This window comes from Rana temporaria, chromosome 4 (assembly GCF_905171775.1).
Source record: "Rana temporaria chromosome 4, aRanTem1.1, whole genome shotgun sequence".
In the NCBI taxonomy this organism is placed as follows: domain Eukaryota; kingdom Metazoa; phylum Chordata; class Amphibia; order Anura; family Ranidae; genus Rana; species Rana temporaria.
The window spans coordinates 338,975,703-339,001,290 of NC_053492.1; the positions used below are offsets into that span (position 1 = coordinate 338,975,703).

Here is a 25,588-nt window from a genome sequence, read left to right on the forward strand (position 1 = left end):
GAGGGACTTGGCTACCCCTCCCTTTCTATTTTCCCTTGTTAGTGGGAGGAGGGGTGGTGGGTTCAGGTTTGGGGAGATCCACCCTAGGTTCCCCTTACCTTCTCATGGCTGGAGCTGGTCTCTGCTGGAGCAGGCCCTCTTCCGTCCGCCTCCGACATTCTGTGTGTCACCAGGGTGCGTTGTGCTGTCTCTACAGCGTGCGCAGCTCCTCCAGCCTCTGCCTGGCTCCATTTCATGGTACACGGCCGGAACCGGAAGTCGTGACCCCGGAAGTGCATGCCCCCCCCGTCGCCGTAATTACGTCACCCGCCCTCGGCGACGCGCGTTCCCAATACCCGGCGTGGCTGCGCATTGAGATCCCCATCCCGCGCTGCCATGCACTACAAGGCTATGGGACGCCGGTCTGCACACTTCTCTTACCGCACTCGGTGATGAAATTGAGCCCCCTCGATCTGCACCTGCACTCAGGGATACGAGGGTGGCCAACTTTAAACAGGTTAGTCGCTGTTTGTCCTTTAGAAGCCCCTGCTCCCTTTCTGGATTGTCTTTACCTGAGCCTCCCTGGCTCTCCTGGCAGGTTCCTGCTGGTGTCTCCCCTCTGGAGGAAACACAAATAACTGAGGAGCCAGCAGGGGAGGAGGAAATTTATAGAAGGCTGGCGCCGTGTTTCCTACAGAGGGGAGGAGCCAAGGTCTCAGGTGGCTGTCCTGAAAGACGATTAGGGGAAAGTATATTATGACATGTATGTGGGGGGGGGGGGTTTGGGAGAATTCCTCCAGCATCCCCTCCCTGTTGAGAAGTTTGCATACACCTGACCTGTGTATTGTTATTGGACAGTTTACCCGGCCCTGAATACAAAGGGAGGGGGAGGGGTTGTCCCTGACATGCGTTTCAATAAACAGTTCATGTTTCAGCTTGCAGCCAAATGAGTCCTGCTTTGTTCTTGGTTGTAATATGCAGCTAATATCTATATTCAGACTGGAGGAAGCGGCATATTACGAAAGCAATCAAGCAGAGTGTGGGACGTTTCGTTACATTGGTGGCAAAGAGTGGGATGCTTTCTGCAGTCTGGGACATCCAAACCTCCACCTGGATCCAAGATCAGGATAGCAGACTTCGGTCAGACCAGCGAAGACATTGATCTGACATCAGAGTTCCCAGCGCTGCAGCGGATCATCCTTTCAGCATACAGTACTCCAGTACTGTGTCTGCGGATGAATACATGGAGTTCAGGCAGCAGATTCTGGTAAAATTGTAGGAGCAATGGGTGACTGAGTTAGACAGGCTGGTCCAGCTGGAGATAGAGCTGAACAATGGCACGCAGAGCAGGGATATTTAGGGGAGACAACAAAATGCTCTACGTTGGGATATGACTTTGAAGGCCATGGATTGCTGTGGGAGAGCCTTACAGATCGTTTTGTGTTTGGCAATGAAGGGGAAACTACCCTTGAGGACCTGTGAGAATACAGGAGAGGCTATGCTCCGTCTTGCAGGGGTCTCAGAGCTTAAACCTGATACGCAACAGCATGATGAAGCCCAGCTTCATCATGCCGCTGGGGAGAAGTGCAAACTGGCCCTTCTACCTTGAGTCCTTTCAGCTGCTGGAGAGAAGACAGGGTGGCTACTTTGAAGAACCTAGAATATGAAATATATTTTTAGTTGTTTCACACCTTTTGTTATGTATAATTCCACATGTTAACCCCTTCCAGACCGCTGTACGTCTTTATACGGCCTAACTTTAAAGATAGATATCTCGGTAACGGCAGCAGCTGCTGCCACAACCGAGGTATCTATCTTTAGTGTCAGCGGTCCGGTACACGATAACGGCGGTCTCCGCGGCGGATTCGCTGCGAGATCGCCGTTATCGGTGGCTGGAGAGGGGGCCCCCCCTCCCGCGCCCTCCGCCGCTTACCGGAGCCGTCGGTAGCGGCGGAGGAGATCACGACCGTTCGGCAGCTGTGCGGGGTTGCGAGTGAAGGAAAAATCTCCTTCACCCGTCCCCATAGCTCTGCTGGGCGGAAGTGACGTCAAAACGTCAGTCCCGCCCAGCCTCTTAAAGAAACATTTTTTTTTTTGTCATTTGAAAAAATGACATTTTCAAAAAAATTTTTTTTTTTTTTGCATTTAAGCCTAAATGAGATCTGAGGTCTTTTTGACCCCAGATCTCATATTTAAGAGGACCTCTCATGCTTTTTTCTATTACAAGGGATGTTTACATTCCTTGTAATAGGAATAAAAGTGATCATTTTATTTTTTTCCAGTGTAAAAAATAATAAAATAAATAAAAATAAATAAGAAAAAAAAATAAAACATTTTTAAAGCGCCCCGTCCCGACGAGCTCGTGCGCAGAAGCGAACGCATACCCGGGTAGCGCCCGCATATGAAAACGGTGTTCAAACGACACAAGTGAGGTATCGCCGCGATCGTTAGAGCGAGAGCAATAATTATAGCCCTAGGCCTACTCTGTAACTCAAAAAATGCAACCTATAGAATTTTTTAAACGTCGCCCATCGAGATTTTTAAGGGTAAAAGTTTGACGCCATGCCACAAGCGGGCGCAATTTGTAAGCGTGACATGTTGGGTACCATTTTACTCGGCGTAACATTATCTTTCACAATATATAAAAAAATTGGGCCAAATTTATTGCCGTCTTATTTTTTAATTCAAAAAAGTGTTTTTTTTTTTTCAAAAAAAGTGCGCTTGTAGGACCGCTGCACAAATATGGTGTGACAAAAAGTATTGCAATGATCGCCATTTTATTCTCTAGGGTATTAGAAAAAAAAATATATAATGTTTGTGGGTTTTAAGTAATTTTCTAGCAAAAAAAACTGTTTTAGTCTTGTAAACACCAAATCTGAAAAACACCCAAAGTAGAGAAGTGGTTAATTCATAGTTTTGATCCCTTCAGTGTGAATCTACAATTTTCATAGTCATGAAAATAAAAGAAAACTCTTTGAATGAGAAGGTGTGTCCAAACTTTTGGTCTGTACTGTATATATTATATGGTCTCCTTTTGTTGTATACTCTTTTCTGGTTCATTTGGGGTGTGGTTGTATTCCATTGTTCTATTGCATCTGTCTGCCTTGGGAGAAAAGTATATTATGGGATGTATGTCTATGTGGAGGAGGGCGATTCCTTCAGCAGCCCCTCCCTGCTGATGAGACTATTTACTGATGAGGAGTTTGAATACACCTGACCTGTGTGTCTATTGTTATTGGACAGTTTGTTCTGCCCTGAATGCAAAGGGAGGGGGAGGGATTGTCCCTGAGTGTTACCTCTCTGTTCATGTGTTTCAATAAACAGTTCATGTTTCAGTTTGCAGCCAAACCAGTCCTGCCTTGTTCCTGGTTGTAATGTGCGGCTAATGTTCAATATCTATATTCAGACTGAAGGAAGTGGTATATGACGAAAGTACTCAAGTGGAGTGTGGGACATTTCGTTACAGGCCTGTACATGGCCTTCTTGAGAAGGGGGACCTTGCAGGCGCTGCAGAATTTCAATCCATGGTGGCGTATTGTGTTATAAATGGTTTGTTTGGTGACTGTAGTCCCAACTGCCTTGAGATCATTCACAATCTCCCCCCGTGTAGTTCTGGGCTGATCCCTCACTTTGCTCATGATCATACATACCTCATGAGGCGGAATCTTGCATGGAGCGCCATACCAGGGGCAACTGATGGTTATTTTGCTTTTCATCCATTTGCGAATAATCACTTCAACAGTTGTCTCCTTCTTGCCGATTGGTCTTGTAGTCCATTACAATCTTGTCCCTGACGTCCTTTGACAACTCTTTGGTCTTGTCCACGATGGTGAGGTTTGGATGAAAGAAAGATTCTCTGGACAGGTGTCTTTTACACATAACGAGTTGTTGTTAGGAGCACCTTCTTAATCTGACTAATCTGTGTACCACATACTGTAGCCAGTCTGTTGGAGCCAGATATATTATTGGTTGGTAGGGAATCAAATACTTATTTTACTCACTGAACTGCAGCTTAATTTATAACATTTGTATCATGTGTTTTTTCTGGATTTTTGGTTGATATTCTGTCTCCATCATTTAAAATACACATATGATAACAAATATAGACCCTTCATTTCTTTGTAAGTGGGAAAACGTACAAAAGCTGCAGGGGGTTCAAACCATTTTTGTCATTTTATATAAAACACAAAATCGGATAGAAGCTTGATCACATTATCGTACGCAAAGGAAACTGTATACAGGACTATAAATAACATAACTAAGTAACAACTAGTACTATATGGTAATCCTTGATAACATTAATGATATTGTATGTACCAGATAGAAAACTGGTTGCAAGCGCAACTAGAGGGTAGTGATTAACCACTTCCTTACTGGGCACTTAAACCCCCTTCCTTCCCAGAGGACTTTTTGCGATTCGGCACTGCGTCGCTTTAACTGACAATTGCGCGGTCGTGCGACGTGGCTCCCAAACAAAATTGACATCCTTTTTTCCCCCCACAAATAGAGCTTTCTTTTGGTGGTATTTGATTACCTCTGCGGTTTTTATTTTTTGCGCTATAAACAAAAATAGAGCGACAATTTTGAAAAAAAAAAATATATTTTTTACTTGTTGCTATAATAAATATTGGTATAAGGAGGGGGCGTGGGGTGGGGGAATCTGCGCTAGGTGAAATGAATGTATTAAACAATTAAGGGTGGGTCCTGGGAGGGACGTCCTGCAGCTGTACACTAATGCCTAGATATAAAAACAAAAAGAACGTGTGGAAGAGAACAGTGCAGCGCTGGAAAAAATATAAGATCAAATGAGTGAAATAAATGTGGAATATAACAATTTGAGTGATAAACCATAAATAAATAAATGAATAGATGAATAAAATAAATAAAGTGGTAGACCAGCAAAGAGAAGACATTGCTGGAAGTAACAGCAGAGGAGATCACCGCCAACACACACCTTTGTGAGTACTATCATCACTCATCTACATGAGGAGCTGTGGATCCAGACATCCGCTCCGTGAGGGTTATCGATCCATTCCTACCATCCCAAGGGACAACTGTCTCCCTACACGCCTGTTTAGACCCCTCCTGAGAGGGTCGGGTCGCAGGCTTTCCGGTAAGCCTCCATTTCTCCTGGTGTGGGATTTTCTGTGGATTGCCTTTTCCTATTTTCATCTGTGGACTTTCATTGGATCTTCACTTTCCTACCACCTTTTTTGAAGTGGGCTTGTAGCCCTTACTCCTTCCTGTGGACCTTATATTTTAATATATATTTCTTTATATTTATATATTTTTTTATACACTCTGTGGATTTGCACTGCATTATTAATTTACTGTGCATTATTACCAATAATATTTTTATATATATATTTTGTATATACTTTTTCAACTTTGCTCTCATGTGACACAGTATATATTAAGTTGGTGGACTACTGTGAGAGGTTTACTGGTTTATTGCTGTACCATATTTTTGTTTTTATTTAATTCATTATTACTTTATATTTTTTTTATTTAGTTATCACATCACTTACCTTAAAGTGTTTAGTTATCACTTCACTCACCGTGATTGTCCACTCTTATCAGAGGACAATTGCGACATAAGGATTCTGCTGGTCTACCACTTTATTTATTTTATTCATCTATTCATTTATTTATTTATGGTTTATCACTCAAATTGTTATATCCAGCGCTGCACTGTTCTCCTCCACACGTGCTATAATAGCTCAATTTAAAAAAAAAAATTTCCTCAGTCTAGGCCGATACGTATTCTACATTTTTTTTTTTTACTAAAAATATCGCAATAAGCGATAGCGCCTACAAAATAAGGGACAGAATTATTTTTTTTTTTTTACTAGTAATGGCGGCGATCTGCGATTTTTATTGCGACTGCGACATTATGGCGGACACATCGGACACTTGACACATTTTTGGCACCATTCACATTTATACTGCAATCAGTGCTATAAATATGCACTAATTACTGTATAAATGTGACTGGCAGGGAAGGGGTTAACACTAGGGGGTGAGGAAGGGGTTAAATGTATTCCCTATATAGTGTTCTAACTGTGGGGGGAAGGGGGGTGACCGATCTGTGTCCCTATGTACAAGAGACACAGATCGGTCTCCCCTCTCCCTGACAGCACGCTGTCAGTGTGAGAGCCGGCAATGAGAAATTATCTCATATGTTTACATATGAGATCATCTCTCATTGGCTGCACAGATCGCCTAGCAAACGGCCACTCCGATTGGCCGTTCACGGCGATCTGTGATTGGCTGTGTCCAAGGGACACGGCCAGCACAGAAGTTCCCCGCTGCGCGCTCGGGAGCGCGCGTGGGGAACGCGGAAAGGGGCGGCCGTAAAAACACGGCGCCCCAGAGAAGTAGAACCACCCTGCGGCCGTATATAGTCGTACGGCCGTCGGGAAGTGGTTAATGGCATATTTTCTAAATGGTCTAGAGATGTGGGTGGTGTGCCCCAGGGTTTTGTCCTGTGACCAATTTTGTTTAACGGCACAGAAGTTGAAAAAAGTAGTTCTGTTGTTTATCTCAGTGTTTGCTGAGGATACAAAGCTGAGCATGACAATAACTTCATAACAGGATATAGCAACTTTACAAGAAGACCTAGTTAAATAGAGGTGTGGGCTATATGGCAGATGAGGTTTGATGTTAAAAAATATAAATTAATGCACTTGGGATCTTAAAATATGAATGCAAGTTAATTGACAAACCGGTTAAATGCTGTGTATATAATAAAATCTTTTGACTGGGAAAATCCAAAATGTAAGTTACACTCTAAGACAGTGTCCCCAACCCCCAAGGCCATGGACCGGTACCAGTCTGACCTGTTGCTGACCGGGCCGCACGGTAGGAGGTGAGCGGCAACCATGGTTGAGACAGAACTATTACAGACCACACTTGCTTCTCGCCTCCTGCCCTCCATCCAGATCTGCAGCTTCTCCCATCCCCCTTCTCTGCTGATAGGATGACATCAATGGCTGGGCAGGATCGTGCTGAGGGGGGGATTACAGTCCCCTTTATATTACAGTGTAGTCCTCGTAACATTAAATTAAAGGGGACTTCAGTATAAAGTGGCACTAATGCAAAGAGAAGCTGTGATGTGAAAGGGAACCGAGGACACTGTGGTGCTGCTGTGGACCGACTTTGTGAATAAGATACACAGCCACACATTAAAGTTAGACGAAACGCAGTTCAATTTTTAACTATGTAAAAGGTTCTTTACGGTGAGGATGTGGAACACTCTTTCACAGCTAGTGGTGTCAGCGGGGAGTGCAGATAAATAAAAAAAAACTTTTATAGGAGTTTCTTAGTGAACACAATGTACAGGGATATTGAAAATGGCAGTGATATAAACACATACACACTCAGGATGAACTGGATGGACCGGTATCTTTATTCAACCTTACCAACTATGTATCCATGACATGTTGCACTGCAAACATCTTAGAGTATACCAGGTAAAAACCTTGGGTACTCATGAACTGTCTGCTGAAAGTAGTAGATGTTCAAATGGCCAGTGGTGACAAGGCCACTATAGGCAAGAACTACTGTAACAGAGGTGGAACCACGTGTCTTTTGCCAATAGGGACATTGCTACTTCATGTTGAAGGTGGGGACAGAGTGTGGAGTGCACATGCACACTTCATCTAGTGACACAAGACTCAATTCCTCAGCATTTTAACTGGTTCTGTGGAACCCTGAACATTTGCACAGATTACAAAAGCGATAGCTGCTGCAAAGGAGAACCTCCCACATGCTTTCAGCTGGGTAGAGTGGTTTCATTTGCACCACGGATCCTAGGTGAGTTGAGCTCTGTCATTTCAAAGCCACTGTATCTAATATTTAGGGACTCATTAAAGACAGGAATAGTACCACTGGATTGGCGCAGGGCCAATGTGGTGCCCATATTTAAAAAGGGAACAAAGTCTTTACCAAGTAACTATAGACCTGTTAGTTTAACTTCTATAGTTGGAAAGATACTGGAACGTTTAATAAAAGACCACATGGATGAGTTCTTGCAGGAAAAAAACTATTTAAGCAGCAGACAACATGGATTCATGAAAGACAGAAGTTGTCAGACAAACCTGATTTCCTTTTATGAAGAGGTAAGTAAAACCCTGGACAGAGGAGTGGCTGTGGACGTGATATATTTGGATTTTGCAAAAGCGTTCGATACAGTTCCGCACACACGGCTCATGTGTAAGGTAAGGTCTACAGGATTGGATATATCAGTTTGTAAATGGATAGAAAACTGGCTGAAAGACAGAATTCAGAGAGTCGTGGTTAATGATTCTTACTCTGAATGGTCCAAGGTTATCAGTGGTGTACCCCAAGGTTCAGTGCTGGGACCCTTACTTTTCAATATATTTATAAATGATATTGGGTCTGAGATCAAAAGTAACATTTCTGTCTTTGCAGATGACACCAAGCTATGCAGTGGAATAACGTCCTTGCAGGATGTCTCCAATTTACAAGCCGACCTCAATGCTCTGTCTGATTGGGCGACTAAGTGGCAGATGAGGTTTAATGTAGATAAATGTAAAGTTATGCACTTGGGGGCTAAGAATATGCATGCATCATACATACTAGGGGGAGTACAACTGGGGGGATCTGTAGTGGAGAAGGATCTGGGGGTTTTAGTTGATCATAAGCTCAATAATGGCATGCAATGCCAAGCTGCGGTTTCCAAAGCGAGCAAAGTCCTTTCTTGTATTAAGAGAGGTATGGACTCCAGAGACAGAGATATAATGTTGCCCCTGTACAAATCATTAGTAAGACCTCATCTAGAATATGCAGTTCAGTTTTGGGCTCCAGTTCTCAAAAAGGATATAGGAGAACTGGAGAAAGTGCAGAGAAGAGCAACCAAACTGATAAGAGGCATGGAGGAGCTCAGCTATGAGGAAAGATTAGAGGAACTACATTTATTCACTCTTGAGAAGAGGAGAATAAGGGGGGATATGATCAACATGTACAAATATATAAGAGGTCCATACAGTGAACTTGGTGTTGAGTTATTCACTTTACGGTCATCACTGAGGACAAGGGGGCACTCTTTACGTCTAGAGGAAAAGAGATTTCACCTCCAAATACGGAAAGGTTTTTTCACAGTAAGAGCTGTGAAAATGTGGAACAGACTCCCTCCAGAGGTGGTTCTGGCCAGCTCAGTAGATTGCTTTAAGAAAGGTCTGGATTCTTTCCTAAAATGTACAGAATATAACTGAGTACTAAGATTTGTAGGTATAGTTGATCCAGGGTAAATCCGATTGCCTCTCGGGGGATCAGGAAGGAATTTTTTCCCCTGCTGTAGCAAATTGGATCATGCTCCGCTGGTTTTTTTTGCCTTCCTCTGGATCAACTGTGGGTATGGAGTTGGGTGTATAGGATTTTACTGTGTTTTTTATTTTGTTTTTTTGTTTTTTGTGGTTGAACTGGATGGACTTGTGTCTTTTTTCAACCTGACTAACTATGTAACCATGTTACACGCAAAATACAAATGTAACATGATGCAAAAGCTGGAGTTAAACCTTTAAACTATCTTTAAAACAAATTTGTTTTATTGCAATCCTTCCCAGCCAAGGTTGATACAAATTGCAGAAGCTTTTTCTCTGGTGGAATACTTTTTTCTGGATTTGTGTAAAACATGTCATTTACACATACATAATTCTTCTACAACAATCTGAGAAAAAAAAAAAAAGAAGAACATTGATGCTTCGGACCAGATTTCTGCACAGCGAACATATGTCATGGCCCAAGGCTTCCACTCTGCCTGCCAGTGTATTCCAGCTGGGTTTTCACTGTTGATGCCCCTGCACAGTCTGTCTTTTTTTGTGTAATGATGTATTTACTGTTTACTCTCCTAGGACAAAACGAATAGCAAAGTGGGACGACAGCTGTGGTACTGTTCTAGGTATACTAACAAAGTGAGCAAAATGCCTTTTTCAATCTTCAGACTCCATAGACATTGTGCAGCTAGCTTTTTAACCACACGAGTACCAGCCTTAACTACCTTTTCAGTACCAGAACCTCTCTCGGTTTCCAATGTCATCATACTTTTTGTTAAATTCTTAATTTGCAGCCTTGCCATTGCCCATCATTGTAGTCTGATCAATGATCATTTGCAGCCTCAGCAGTGCCCATCTACAGCCTTGCCATTGCCCATCATTGTAGCCTGATCAGTGCCCGTTAATGTAGCCAATGCGGATGTAGACAGAGCCAGATCTCCTGTGTACTCGGTTTTGCAATCCGGGACATGTGACATGCTAGGAGCCGTCCAGGAGGCGGGACTGGGCGTGACTGAGCCGAGCCAAGTACATGGGAGATCCTGGCTTTGTCGAATCTGGCGGCGCTTGTATCCGCCAAGGCAGCATAACACGAACCCACGATTTTGAGGGGGAAAAAAGTGTGTGTTATACTTAGATAGATAAATACAGTAATTTAATCATTTAACCAATATTGCCCCCGACGCAACAATACTAATATATTACAGTGAACAGCCAACATTGTGAAAAGAAGCACTAGGGGGTCATAACTGCCGTAATCAAATCTAGTGAAAGTTTGCTCATCGCATGAATGCAATCAATAAATCTGATAAAAAGTTGTGAACGCTATGAAGAGCGGGAAAGACATAAGTTGCAAGTGTAAGCGTTTGGTGAGAGACGATTCGCGCTTTTCAGTCTGTTACAGCGTGATGAATGTGCCATCTCCATTACAAATGCTAGTTTTACCAGAATGAGTGCTCCCGTCTCATAACTTGCTTCTGAGCATGCACATTTTTTTTCACGACGTTAAAGCCTACACACGACCGTATTTCACGACGTGAAAAACGACGCAAAAATTTAGAGCATGTTCTAAATTTTTAATGCCCATTTTTCACATCGAGAAAAATGCTCTGGAGCCCACACACGATCGTTTTTAATGACCATTTAAAAAAATGGCATTTTTCACGTCATGAAAAACGGTCGTGTGTACGCGGCATTAGAATTGGCCCGGTAGGCAAGTAGTTAAAGACGCACAATGACAACCAAGTGGTAAATAACTATTAATATTTTCACCATGTGAAGCCATTTGTGTAAAGCAGGGGTGCCCAACCAGTGGCCCGTGGAGCTCTCTCTGTTCTGTAGTGGATACTGGGCTGCTTTTAAACGGATTACCTGCACTGAGCCATAGACTTTTATTACCTGCGAGTTTAGTGTGCTTTCAGAAAGTGCACCACATCTACAGGATATAATAGAAGTCTTTGGCAAAGTGCAGCTAACCTGCAGGAAACCTATAGGTGAAATGTGCTGCACTCGTGGTGCAGGAAAAAAAAACATGCATCATTGTGAAAGCAGTCAGTACGACCCAATCGGACCCACCATTTACCTCTAAGGCAGGTGTCTGCAACCCGCGGCTCTTTTGAACCTTTGCCGCGGCTCCGGGGCACCTTTTGAGGGTAACGAGTAATCTACCTGATTACTCTTACCCTCGCGGTAACGCCGTTCCCATTACTTGGGCGGCGTTACCGCAATTACATCTACCGCGTGGCGTGTGGGGGGGGGGCAGGGGGGGGGGGGGTCATGTGGCCACAGGCATCATGTGTGGATTGGAAGTGTCTGGGACTGGGGGGGGGGGGGGGGGAGCGGCCTAGTCTAGGGCTGGGGCCAGCCTGGGCATGTGGAGGTGGAATCTTATCTGATATTGTACAGTATTGCATTTGCTGGGCATGTGGAGGTGGAATCTTATCTGATATTGACAATATCAGATACGATTCCACCTCCACATGCCCAGCAAATGCAATACTGTACAATATCAATTATATCAGATAAGATTCCGCCTCCACATGCCCAGCAAATGCAATACTGTACAATATCATATTGTACAGTATTGCATTTGCTGGGCATGTGGAGGCGGAATCTTATCTGATATTGTACAGTATTGCATTGGCTGGGCATGTGGAGGTGGAATCTGACTGCACGATCCTGTATATAGCATTAAGGTAAGAAAGAATATATGCAGTGTAATATTTGTTTTAAATGTCGCAATGGTTTTGCGGCTGCCAGTTTTTTTTTTCCTTCGGAAATGGGTCCAAGTGGCTCTTTATGTCTTAAAGGTTGCAGACCCCTGCTCTAAGGATTGGCAGATGTAAATGCACTTGTGTCTGTTTACAAACGCCTACCTCCGATCAGCTAAAAAAATGTTGTTTTTTTTTTTTTTTAAAGTAGAGTGGGCTCTATAGAGTAGTGTGGACTGCCATACACCCACTCCGCTCATTGTGGCCCGTGAACGGTTACCAAGTTGCTTAAGTGGCCCTCACTCTTCAAAAGGTTGGGCACCCCTGGTCTAAAGGCATCTGGGAAAGAAGTAAATTATTGACCGTTTATCTGCTGAAGAAAATATTAGGTACATTTTAAATATACTCATACAGTGTACACAGAGTAAGTGACTCAATAGAACACTCAATCATGCTTACCAAGTCCGCATTTTGTACGCCCATGTACTCCAAGTAGTCTAGAGGAAGACCCTTCCGAAATTCAACATCCTCCTCAGCTGCAATCTGCAGGGATGCTGGCAGAAGCTAAAGTTAGAAAAGTAAAATTAGTTTGTAAAAGAGAAGATTCCCTATATCTATATGTAAAACCCCTTTTTGAAGTAACTGAACATACATGGCAACTGGCAACTTTAGCTACATGACTATATAAAATGATATGTTGATAAAGTTGATAAAGTTCCCGTTATGGGCCAGTTCACACCAGTTTGGAGTGCAGGAAAGGCATGTTCCATGCATGTTTCCAGCAACTCGTTCAAAACGAACTACCTTTGTGATTTACTGCGAGTGCCAATATTGTAACATTGTTAATGGCACCCCATAGGCAGACTGCACATGCAGTGCATTTGCGGACATCTAATCGCATGTTACCGCAGTACCGTGCGACGCGTTTCTCAAAAAGTAGTGCATGCACTACTTTTTGTGTAGTCGGATGCGATTTACAGCCCATTCAAATGAATGTGTTGCCAAATAGGACTGCAGGAGAACACAGATCACATTCCTGTGAGATTCTAATGTGAGCTGGCAGTAACACTTTTTCACAGTGTGTCTATTTTGCTCTCGACTTCTTTTGCCTCAAGCAACATATACTTTCCTAACCTTTCAACTGAGGCAAACAGAGCACAGGGTACACAGCACAAATGTTTTTCAAAGAATAATTTGCACATATTTTAAATGGAAAGCCATGCTGTACACATGTATTGTATACACATACATAAATACACACTTTATATATAAATGCCCGATCAATGGGGTCCTCATTGCTGAGAAATACAGGCAAATACTTATCCATCATGCCATACCATCAGAATTTATTCTGCAGCAGGACAATGACCCCAAAACATACAGCCAATATCATTAAGAACTATCTTTAGCGTAAATAAGAACAAGGAGTTCTGGAAATAATGGTTTGGCCACCACAGAGCCCTGATCTCAACAACAAGTCTGTCTGGGATTACATAAAGAGACAGAAGGTTTTGAGGAAGCCTACATCCACAGAATAACCTGTCAAGTTCCTTCAAAAACTGGGTGCAACTGTACCTAGAAGAATTTATTTGGATTTTTATTCTGGTTGCTCATTTTGCAAATTGATTAAAAACAATTAAAATATATATTTTTAAAAGCATTCTTACTTTGCAGCATTTCTTCACGCCTGCCAAAAACTTTTGCACAGTACTGTATATACCAGTACTGTATATAGAAGTTTAAATGTATGCAATTTCCAGATGACTTTTTTATGGAGTATGTCTCATGTCAGTATTCAGCTTGGGAAATGCTTTAAAAATGTCCCTGCTGCAATATAAGTATGAGTGAGCATATAGCCATGCTACAGCCTTTCTTGATTTTTGTCAGTGGCGATTGCTGGGACAACATGGCTGTGTGCACAATGCTATATTATATATAAAAATCCTTTCATTCAAGCATATTAGACAAGAAAACCCACAAAAAAAAACTAAAAAGACAACACGATATATACATATATATCTTTATCTATTAAAAAAAAAAAAAGAAGAAGAAAGAAAAAACACTCAAATGCATTAAAAATACATTTGCTACACAGCAGGAGCCACATCTGCAGCATATTTTGGCATTTATGGGTGTATTTTTCGAAGTTTTATGTTATGAAAAAAATGACAAACATGTGCATGAGTAAATGCCGGTGTTATCGCTTAAAACGCATACAGGCTTGCATAGCATTTTCTGTAACGCATTCCAATGGGCAATAGGAACTACAGCCTTATTTTACTTTGTATGCCCATATGCAGATGTGTGCATGAGCCCTAAAAAAGAGATTTTTAATACAGCTTACCTGTAAAATCTTTTTCTTGGAGTACATCACGGGACACAGAGCGGCATTCATTACTATATGGGTTATATGGAGTACCTTCAGGTGTAGACACTGGCAATCTTCAAACAGGAAATGCCCCTCCCTATATAACCCCCTCCCATAGGAGGAGTACCTCAGTTTTGTAGCAAGCAGTATGCCTCCCAAAATGGTCCTCAAAAGAGGGGTGGGAGCTCTGTGTCCCGTGATGTACTCCAAGAAAAAGATTTTACAGGTAAGCTGTATTAAAAATCTCTTTTTCTTTATCGTTACATCACGGGACACAGAGCGGCATTCATTACTATATGGGATGTCCCAAAGCAATGCTTACAATGAGGGGAGGGAGAACATCTCCAAGACAAAAGGATTTAATTTAGAGATATACTCAAATCATAATAAATCCAACTTATTTGAGAAAAATAATCTTAAATTTTAAATTTAACTCAAAAAAAGAGGAGCCCCCGGAATCCGAGGGTCTCAAACTGCAGCCTGCAGCACTGCCTGCCCGAAGGCAGTATCAGTATTCCTTCTTACGTCCAACTTGTAGAATTTTGTAAATGTGTGGACAGAAGACCAGGTTGCCGCCTTGCAAACTTGAGCCATAGAGATCTGGTGGTGTGCTGCCCAGGAGGCGCCCATGGCTCTAGTAGAATGAGCCCTTAATGATACTGGAGGAGGCAACCCTTTCAAGCCGTAGGCCTGAGTGATCAATTGCTTAATCCACCTAGAAATGGTGGACTTTGCAGCTGCCTGCCCCTTCTTGGGCCCATCCGGTAGAATAAACAGCACATCTGTTTTCCGGATCTTCTCTGTAGCTTTAAGATAGGCCTTCATGGCCCTGACAATATCCAAGGTATGCAGCAACCCTTACTTTCTGGAAGTAGGTTTAGGGAAGAAGGATGGTAATACCAAATCCTGGTTCAAATGAAAACTGGATATGACCTTCGGTAAGAAGGAAGGATGAGGGCGGAGAACGACCTTGTCCTTATGAAATATAAGATATGGTTCCTTACAGGATAAGGCTGCCAGTTCCGAAACTCTTCTTGCGGAAACTATGGCAACCAAAAACACCAACTTCCTTGTCAGTAGAACCAAAGGAACTTCAGCCAACGGCTCAAACGGTTGTTTCTGTAAACTCGACAGAACAAGATTTAAATCCCACGGACAAAGCGGGGATTTAACTGGAGGTTTAATACGTAAGACCCCTTGAAGGAAGGTCTTAACCAGCGAGTGGGTGGCCAGCGGCCGCTGAAACCACACTGACAGGGCAGAAATCTGTCCTTTGATTGTGCTTAATGCCAATCCTTTATCCACTCCTAGCTGGAGAAAACTTAAAACTCTATCTATGGTGAACTTGCGAGGAAGCCATAGCTTGGACTCGCACCAGCCTATATAGGCCTTCCAGACCCTGTGATAAATCACCCTAGAGACCGGTTTCCTGGCTCTGATTAGGGTAGAGATTACTTTCTGAGACAGACCTCTACCCCTGAGAATCAAGGATTCAGCTTCCAGGCCGTCAAATTTAGATGCCGTAAGGCAGGGTGGAGGATCGGACCTTGCGATAGCAGGTCTGGCCTTAGAGGCAGAGTCCAAGGGTTTCCCACTACCATCCTTAGGATTAGTGAGTACCAAGCCCTTCTGGGCCATGCTGGAGCTACCAGGATAACTGGTATGTGCTCCACCCGGATCCTGCGCAGCAGGCGGGGTAGTAACTGGAGCGGGGGAAACGCATAAAGAAGCTTGAACTGATGCCAAGGGCAAACCAGAGCATCGGTTCCGCAGGCCATCGGATCCCTTGAGCGGGACATGAACCTGTCTAGCTTCTTGTTGAGTCTCGATGCCATGATATCCACGTCCGGCACTCCCCATCTTTGGCAGAGTGCTTGAAAGACTTGTGGATGCAGAGACCATTCCCCCGGCCATAGAGTCTGGCGGCTTAAGAAGTCCGCCTGAAAGTTGTCCACTCCGGGAATGAATATTGCCGATATGCAGGGCACATGAGCCTCTGCCCATAGGAGAATCAAGCTCACTTCTCTCTGAGCGGCCTGACTCCTGGTCCCCCCTTGGTGATTTATGTATGCCACTGCCGTGGCATTGTCTGATTGAATTCTCACCGGGAGCCCCTGCAATTTCGACGTCCAAGCCCTGAGGGCTAGTCGAACAGCTCTGAGCTCCAAGATGTTGATGGGTAAAAGCTTCTCTGGCTTTGCCCAAATACCTTGGCGAGTGGAACCATCCACAATCGCTCCCCAGCCCGTCAGGCTGGCGTCTGTGGTCACTATCTTCCAAGCCACTGGGCTGAAAGATTTTCCCTTCAGTAGATTCTGAGGGTCTAACCACCAACACAGACTTTGCCGGACTCTTGATGAGAGAGGCAACGGGATATCCAAGGCCTGTGGCCTTCTGCTCCATGCTGACAGGATGGCTGCCTGCAGGATGCGAGTGTGGCTCTGGGCGTATGGCACCGCCTCGAAAGTAGCCACCATCTTGCCTAGTAATCTCATACATAGGCGAATAGTCGGTTCTTTCTTGCTTAGAACCAGTAGGATTAATTCCTTGATGGCTTTGACCTTCCTCAGAGGTAGGAACACCCCTTGTTGTTCCGTGTCTAATCTCATGCCGAGATATTCCAACTGCCTTGTGGGCTGGAATGCTGACTTTTCTCGATTTAGGACCCAGCCGAACCTCTCGAGGTATTGGACCGTGAGGGCCACTGCTCGTTCCAAGCCGGGAGACGAGTGGTCTATGACTAGGAGGTCGTCCAGGTATGCTAGGATCGTGACCCCTTGGATCCTTAGCTTGGCTAGGATTGGAGCTAGAACCTTCGTGAACACCCGGGGGGCCGTAGCCAACCCGAAGGGAAGCGCCACGAATTGGAAATGACGCGAAGCCACCATAAAGCGTAGATATCTTTGATGTGGCTGATAAATTGGAACATGAAGGTAGGCATCCTTTATGTCTATGGACGCCATGAAGTCGTCTTTTTGGAGTGTGGCAGCTGCTGACCGCACGGATTCCATCCGAAATGAGCGGACTTTTAAGTATGCATTTACCATCTTTAGGTCCAAAATTGGCCTGACATCTCCATTGGGCTTTAGGATGATGAATAGGTTGGAGTAGAAACCCAGCCCCTGTTCCAGGACTGGTACCTCTACTATTACTTCCTGGGAAAGTAGATGATCTAGAGCCGCCCTTAACGCGGCTCCTTTCTCCAGATCGTTTGGAATCCTCGACTCCTGGAAATGAGGAGGAGGAAACCTTAGGAATTCTAGCTTGTAGCCTGTGGCCACGGAAGACCGTACCCACTCGTCGGGAATGCTGGCTTCCCAAATCTCCGAAAAGAGTCGCAGCCTTCCCCCCACCTTCGTGGGTGGGGGCGCCCCTTCATGAGGTAGACTTGGGGGCTGGTTTTGCTGGCTTGCGAAACCACTGCCTCTTGCCCCTAACAGCCTGTCCTTGTGATCTGCTGTTGAAGCCGAAGTTTGTTCTTGCAGGAGGCCGTCGATACTGCTTGGCATTAGAGGGCCCCTGCCCAGGGGAGGACTGTCGTTTAAACGCAGGTCCCTGAACCCTCTTCTTAGTTGGCAAGAGAGTACTCTTGCCGCTTGAAATGGTCTGAATGTATTTATCTAAGTCCTCTCCGAAGAGCCGTCCTCCATGGAAGGGAAACCCTGCCAGGAGCTTCTTGCATGGGGGCTCAGCCTCCCAGCTTTTTAACCATAAGAGTCTTCTCATATGGATAAGGGATAATGATAAACGTGACGCTTGTTGGATAGAATCCTTGATTGCGTCTACCGTAAAACATATGGCCTTAGGGACATCCGAAAATTCTTCTGCCTGCTCGGCAGGAATAAGTTCAAGCATTTGCTTAAATTGATCCGATAAAGCTTGAGCGACTCCAATCGCAGCCACGGCTGGCTGTACTACTGCCCCTGCAGAAGTGAAGGAGTTCTTAAGTAGGGCTTCCAAGCGTCTATCAACTGGATCTTTGAAAACCTGTACGTTTTCTACAGGACATGTTAACGATTTGTTAACACATGAGATGGCTGCGTCTACTGCAGGAGAAGCCCATCTCTTGGAAAACTTTTCTTCCATAGGATATAAGACAGAAAATTTCTTAGGTGGAAAGAAAACCTTGTCTGGTTTGTTCCACTCTTGGAACAAGACTTCCTCCAATAGAGGATGGATCGGAAACACAGCACTGCTTTGAGGCGCCCTCAGTGAGCCCAAAGCTGAAACCGTCAATACCTGGAGATCTGGTACAGGCAGGTTGAATGCCTTATGGACCAAGTCCGTCAAGCCCTGAATCCACCAGCTCTCCCTCAGGGAGACTGCCCCAGACTCCTCTGTATCCGGATCTTCGATCCCTGAACCTACTTGGTCTCTGTCCAAGAGGTCCAATTCCCCAGAGGAAAGGACCTCCTCTTCCGAGGGTCCGCGCACGGGTGACGGAGATCTATTCCGCTTACTACCCCGCATGGCTGCGGCTATCATTTCTCCCATGCTTCTCCGCATCTCATTTAAAGAGGCGAGTAACACCTCCTCCGTGACCACCTTAGGGTTGGGTTGACTCGCGTCAGCTCTAGCCCCAGACCCCGATGGCCCAAAGGCTCCCTGTGGGGAAAGCAGCGGCATAGCTCTATCCGAGACCTCAGATTCTGCGGGGGAATCCCCACCTTTTGTACCCTCTGATCTTGATGCCATGGTACAATACCGAGGTACACCTGCTACTTATTGGTACCTGGGACTTATAATAGTTAAATGCCCAAACACCTGTTTGGGGAATAAAAAATGTTTCCTCTACCCTAGATGACACTTTTTTTTTTTTTTTTTTTTCAAAGAAAAACTTTTCTTCTTTTTTTTTTTCAATCTAGGCAAGAAAAAACATTCTATCCCCCTGAGTAGTATTGCCAAAGAAAAGACTATGAGATGGAAAAGAAAACCAGCCTATTCCTAGGCTAAACCACAATCTTCTGAAGACTGTAGTATTCTTTCTGGCCACTGTGTGTCCTCAGCGCCCCGTGCTTCACTCCAGTCCTTCCTCCCTTAAGCCAGAGAAATGAATGAGCTGTGGCATCTAAGGAAGGGCCGCCCCTTCCTTTAAACCACTGACCCGCCCTTCCCCCCCAGCTAAAACGGCGCCAAATGCGTCTATAACACGTGCACGCGCACCGCGCGCGCGCCCGCCGACGGGGGGGGGGGGGGTTGGGAGGAAGGGCCTCTCTGTTCCTGCAGCCGCAGGCCTGGAACACACGAGGAGGTCAGCGTTTTGCCTGCCTTGCAGGCATGAGGGAGAGGACTGGATAGAGCATCGCCTGGAGGCTTGCAGGTAAGCATAGCTCTCTGACACACACATACACTTGTACATAAAAGGCCCCACTCACAGCTTTTCCAACACTACCAGGGAGGTCACCTTTTATGGGGAAATATAACATATAGAGCCATCCTATCTTCATGATATGTGACTGGTTTGCCAGATGCAATGCATAACCTTAGGCATGTCCCCTGTGACCTCCCAGAAAAAACTTGCTAAGAGCCAAGCCCCGCAGGTTTTTCCCCTTACTTACCTGCTCCATGCCGCAGGACTTTGCCAAGCAAGAGGTCCAATCTTCCCCCATCTCCGTGGGGATGTCTAGACCTTCAGGCCCTGGGAACCTTCTTCTTCCATGAAGGATCCACTGTCCTGGGCCCATACAGCACCCTGGCAAACAGAAAACATTAGGCGCCCCAAAGGTTTTCTAAGTTCTGGGCCCAGGGTCCAGCTCTCTTAAAAAGAAAGCATTATGGGCTATACCCCAAGGGTTTGGGGTCCGGTTACTGACCACTTTAGCGCACAGGCTTTTTTGGACAGAACCGGTAGCTCACCTAATCCCAAGGATGCGGAGGCAAGCTAAACCATGACTAACACCTAAGACACTGGCGTAAAAACTGAGGTACTCCTCCTATGGGAGGGGGTTATATAGGGAGGGGCATTTCCTGTTTGAAGATTGCCAGTGTCTACACCTGAAGGTACTCCATATAACCCATATAGTAATGAATGCCGCTCTGTGTCCCGTGATGTAACGATAAAGAAAATAGCACATAAAGTAAACCTGCTGGTATCCTAAGGCCCCATGTACACGGGACGCTGCTAAACGTACGTTCAGAGGCAGTTGGATGCTTTTTTCAACTGCCCCTAAACTCATTCAATGTCACACTATGTGACCCATGTACACAGTCTCGTTTATTACCGTTTTTAGGCAGTTGTGTTTAACAGTGTTTCTTTGAAAGCAAAAAAAATGGGATCAGACGCAGAAGATTTCCACAATTCAGATGGCAAACGCGACTAAACGCGGTACCCTGTGTTTCGTTTATACAGTGCCTTGCGAAAGTATTCGGCCCCCTTGAACTTTGCGACCTTTTGCCACATTTCAGGCTTCAAACATAAAGATATAAAACTGTAAAAAAAATTTGAACAACCAACAAGTGGGACACAATCATGAAGTGGAACGAAATTTATTGGATATTTCAAACTTTAACAAATAAAAAACTGAAAAATTGGGCGTGCAAAATTATTCAGCCCCCTTAAGTTAATACTTTGTAGTGCCACCTTTTGCTGGCTCTGATGTCTCCATCAGTTTTGCACATCAAGAGACTGAAATGTTTGCCCATTTTCAGTTCTTTGCACAGATTCTCGATTGGATTCAGGTCTGGACTTTGACTTGGCCATTCTAACACCTAGATATGTTTATTTATGAACAATTCCATTGTAGATTTTGCTTTATGTTTTGGATCATTGTCTTGTTGGAAGACAAATCTCTGTCCCAGTCTCAGGTCTTTTGCAGACTCCATCAGGTTTTCTTCCAGAATGGTCCTGTATTTGGCTCCATCCATCTTCCCATCAATTTTAACCATCTTCCCTGTCCCTGCTGAAGAAAAGCAGGCCCAAACCATGATGCTGCCACCACCATGTTTGACAGTGGGGATGGTGTGTTCAGGGTGATGAGCGGTGTTGCTTTTACGCCAAACATAAAGTTTTGCATTGTTGCCAAAAAGTTCGATTTTGGTTTCATCTGACCAGAGCACCTTCTTCCACATGTTTGGTGTGTCTCCCATGTGGCTTGTGGCAAACTTTAAACTACACTTTTTATGGATATCTTTAAGAAATGGCTTTCTTCTTGCCACTCTTCCATAAAGGCCAGATTTGTGCAGTATATGACTGATTGTTGTCCTATGGACAGAGTCTCCCACCACAGCTGTAGATCTCTGCAGTTCATCCAGAGTGATCATGGGCCACTTGGCTGCATCTCGGATTAGTCTTCTCCTTGTATGAGCTGAAAGTTTAGAGGGACGGCCAGGTCTTCGTAGATTTGCAGTGGTCCGATACTCCTTTCATTTCAATATTATCGCTTGCACAGTGCTCCTTGGGATGTTTAAATCTTGGAAAATCTTTTTGTATCCAAATCCGGCTTTAAACTTCTCCACAACAGTATCTTGGACCTACCTGGTGTGTTCCTTGTTCTTCATGATGCTCTCTGTGCTTTAAACAGACCTCAGACTATCACAGTGCAGGTGCATTTATACGGAGACTTAAGTACACACAGGTGGATTATATTTATCATCATTAGTCATTTAGGTCAACATTGCATCATTCAGAGATCCTCACTGAACTTCTGGAGAGAGTTTGCTGCACTGAAAGTAAAGGGGCTGAATAATTTCACGCCCAATTTTTCAGTTTTTTATTTGTTAAAAAAGTTTGAAATATCCAATAAATTTCGTTCCACTTCATTAATGTGTCCCACTTGTTGATTCCAAAAAAATAAATACAGTTTTATATCTTTATGTTTGAAGCCTGAAATGTGGCAAAAGGTCGCAAAGTTCAAGGAGGCCGAATACTTTGGCGTTTTTAGAAATGCTTCTAAATGCAAACGCGGCTAAACGCAGCATGTAAACGCGGCAAAACTGACGTTTTAAAGGTGGGTTACTATCTGTCAAGTTTAATCATTTAGGAACAGTTGTTAAAACGTCCCGTGTACATGTAGCCTAATGGTAAAAAGCAGGCCATAGCAGTTGGATGCGTTATAGTGCTTTAGATTGTTCAGTGCAATTAGGGTAAATACATGCTTTAATGACAGTAGCTGAAAGTTGATATTTTAGTAATATGGAACATGTAAATGTAAACAGCCTCTGTCCATTTTCCACAGTTAAAACTGAGAAATTGTCTTCTCACTTTTTCCAGTAGGTCAATCCAGCTATTCTTCTGGAATGAAGACACAGTCATGTGCAGGGAGTGGACATCAGGAAGACAGTCAGCCTGGTGAATAAACCCTCGAGGGAAATAAAGGAGATCTCCAGCTTCCAAAATCGTCTCCAGAATGGGCTCTCCAATATCACGGTCTGTGAAGTTAGCTGCTCAAAATTAAACATATTCACATTGTTACTTGGGTGCAGCCAAAGCAAAGTGAAAAAAACTTGGTTGTTGAATTTGTATCTAAAAAGCATCTGTGCAGATCAAAATAAATGTGCTCCCAGTACTAGCAATTAAAGCAAAATCTGCACGACAGTCTCATGTTAAAACATAGAGGTCGATTTACTAAAAATCAAATCCACTCTGCACTTGGAAGTGTAGTCACTGTAAATCTGAGGGAAAGACCTTAGATAAGGGGAAGCTCTGATGATTTTACCATCCAATCATGTACAAGCAAAAATGCTGTTTTTTATTTTACTTGCATTTCCCCCTCGGATCTACAGTGGCTGCACTTCCAAGTGCTCTTGCAGTGCATTTGTAAAGTTCAACGTGGATTTGCCTTTAGTAAAAACACCCCATAGTGTAGTGTAACAGGAAGTGCTAAAGTAACGCTCTTTGTATGACAGATTGCTTTTGATAACAATTTGAACATTCATTATTTAATTAAACTTGCTGCTGTGGCTTGCAGAAATTCATAATTAGCTGAATAAAACTGGTTCCCACAGTGATTCCTTTACGGTTTCCCACATTGCATCTGAGTCGATATAAAGTTAATGACACCCCCAAATCGGTTCTCATAATGCAGAACACCCATGTGATCCGATTCCAGTGCAGACATAAAGGGTCCTGCATCATTTTGGTCCAAATGCAATGCGATTTCAGTAGGGTTGCATCGATACTGATACTAGTATTAGTGATGATACTGAGCATTTGCACAAGTACTTGTACTTGTGCAAATGCTCTGATGCTTGACCTGATACTTGAACAGTCAGGAACGATCGGTGTGGTGGTGGGGGGAGTTACAATCAATGATTTCCCTGCATGGCTTTCAATAAAAGCATCCGACAGCTGCTTCTCCTCCTCTCCCTCCCATGGCTTTCGGCTGCTTTATTGAAAGCCGTGCAGGGAGATTGGGGATTGCAACTTCCCCCACCACCCATGTCCTCCACCAGACCTCCTCTGTGTGCTCATCCGCCCCCGTCCCAGATCTTTCAGGATGGAGAGCGGAAGGAGGAGTCGGTATATATGTCATTTATTGACAAGGGGGGGTGTAATGGCACTTGCAACAGGATCTAATTAAAACTAAATATCAATAACGATTTCCATAATGTGAATAAGTTGTCAGGAAAATGTGCTCCACTGGTTCCTGTGTAAAATGTGTTCCACTCTGAATAAAATCATATACCCACCCAACATTAACTGAGTAATGTGGAGAGTAATAAGAGTGGATAAATGATGATAAAAAAGACAAATGTGCCAGTGACCCGCACAATATTAATAGCGAGTGATCTGGAATCGTTCAGATAAAATTAACAAGCAGTAGCTATCTTCATAAACATATAACATATATAGTGCAAATATGCAAATGAGCTCAAACCAATCCAAAGTGCATAGTGCAATAAATGAATAATATCCATATAAGTGAAAAAAACATCAAAAAGTGGAAGAAATATAAATAATAAAATTCCAATCCATGCATAAAAGTGAAAAAAATTCAATCCATAAATGACTGCAGTGAAAAATGTCCCATATAATTCACCAAGGAATTAAAAAAAAAAAAAAAAATCAAGAAATGTCAATATAAAAATGTATATATATATATATATATATATATATATATATATATATATATATATATATATATATATATATATATATATATATATATATATATATATATATAATTTTTATATTGACATTTCTTGATTTTTTTTTTTTTTTTTTTAATTCCTTGGTGAATTATATGGGACATTTTTCACTGCAGTCATTTATGGATTGAATTTTTTTTCACTTTTATGCATGGATTGGAATATTATTTATATTTCTTCCACTTTTTGATGTTTTTTTCACTTATATGGATATTATTAATTTATTGCACTATGCACTTTGGATTGGTTTGAGCTCATTTGCATATTTGCACTATATATGTTATATGTTTATGAAGATAGCTACTGCTTGTTAATTTTATCTGAACAATTCCAGATCACTCGCTATTAATATTGTGCGGGTCACTGGCACATTTGTCTTTTTTATCATCATTTATCCACTCTTATTACTCTCCACATTACTCAGTTAATGTTGGGTGGGTATATGATTTTATTCAGAGTGGAACATATTTTACACAGGAACCAGTGGAGCACATTTTCCTGACAACTTATTCACATTATGGAAATCGTTATTGATATTTAGTTTTAATTAGATCCTGTTGCAAGCGCCATTACACCCCCCCCCCCCTTGTCATTAATTGCTTTAAGTGTGTGAACACTATTAGTCGTGGCAGCTGCATTATTAGTTTGATTTTCTTATTTTAGCTTTGTTGTGCCCTTGTTGAGGTTGGTTTTGCGCATTAGTTTCCCCCCCTCGTTTTTATATATGTCATTTACCATCTTTCCTTTTCTGAATGGACAGTCCCTGACTGTTTATTCATAACTAAGCATTGTAAACGGTTTACGATGTCTCAGTTTATTAACGGAGAGGAGCTGCTGTCTTCTGTCTATTCATCTTCAGTGCAGCCAAGGTCGCAGAGAAAGGGACTGGGGACTCTGTGTCCTCAGTCCCTTCCTCAGTCTCAAAGGGGAGGGGTCCATTTAGACCCCTGACATCTCACCAAAGTCCCCTTTGCTCGCTTTGGAAACCGCAGCTTGGCATTGCATGCCATTATTGAGCTTATTGATCTACCAAAACCCCCAGATCCTACTTCCCCATCGATTCCCCCAGTTGCACTCCCCTAGTATGTATGATGCATGCATGTTCTTAGACCCCAAGTGCATAACTTTACATTTATCAATATGAACGCTCC

General features: G+C 43.5%; 1 protein-coding gene across 1 annotated transcript in view; it reads right to left on the reverse strand.

Moving 5' to 3' along the window:
• Positions 1-25,588, reverse strand: part of RIOX1 (ribosomal oxygenase 1) — a 178,822-nt gene that overhangs the window by 75,498 nt on the left and 77,736 nt on the right. Inside the window, exons 9-10 of the mRNA XM_040350758.1 lie at positions 22,552-22,730; positions 12,443-12,547 (exon numbers count right to left, since the gene is read on the reverse strand). Of these exons, the coding sequence (XP_040206692.1) occupies positions 12,443-12,547; positions 22,552-22,730 (284 nt within the window). The remainder of the gene's footprint in view (positions 1-12,442; positions 12,548-22,551; positions 22,731-25,588) is intronic.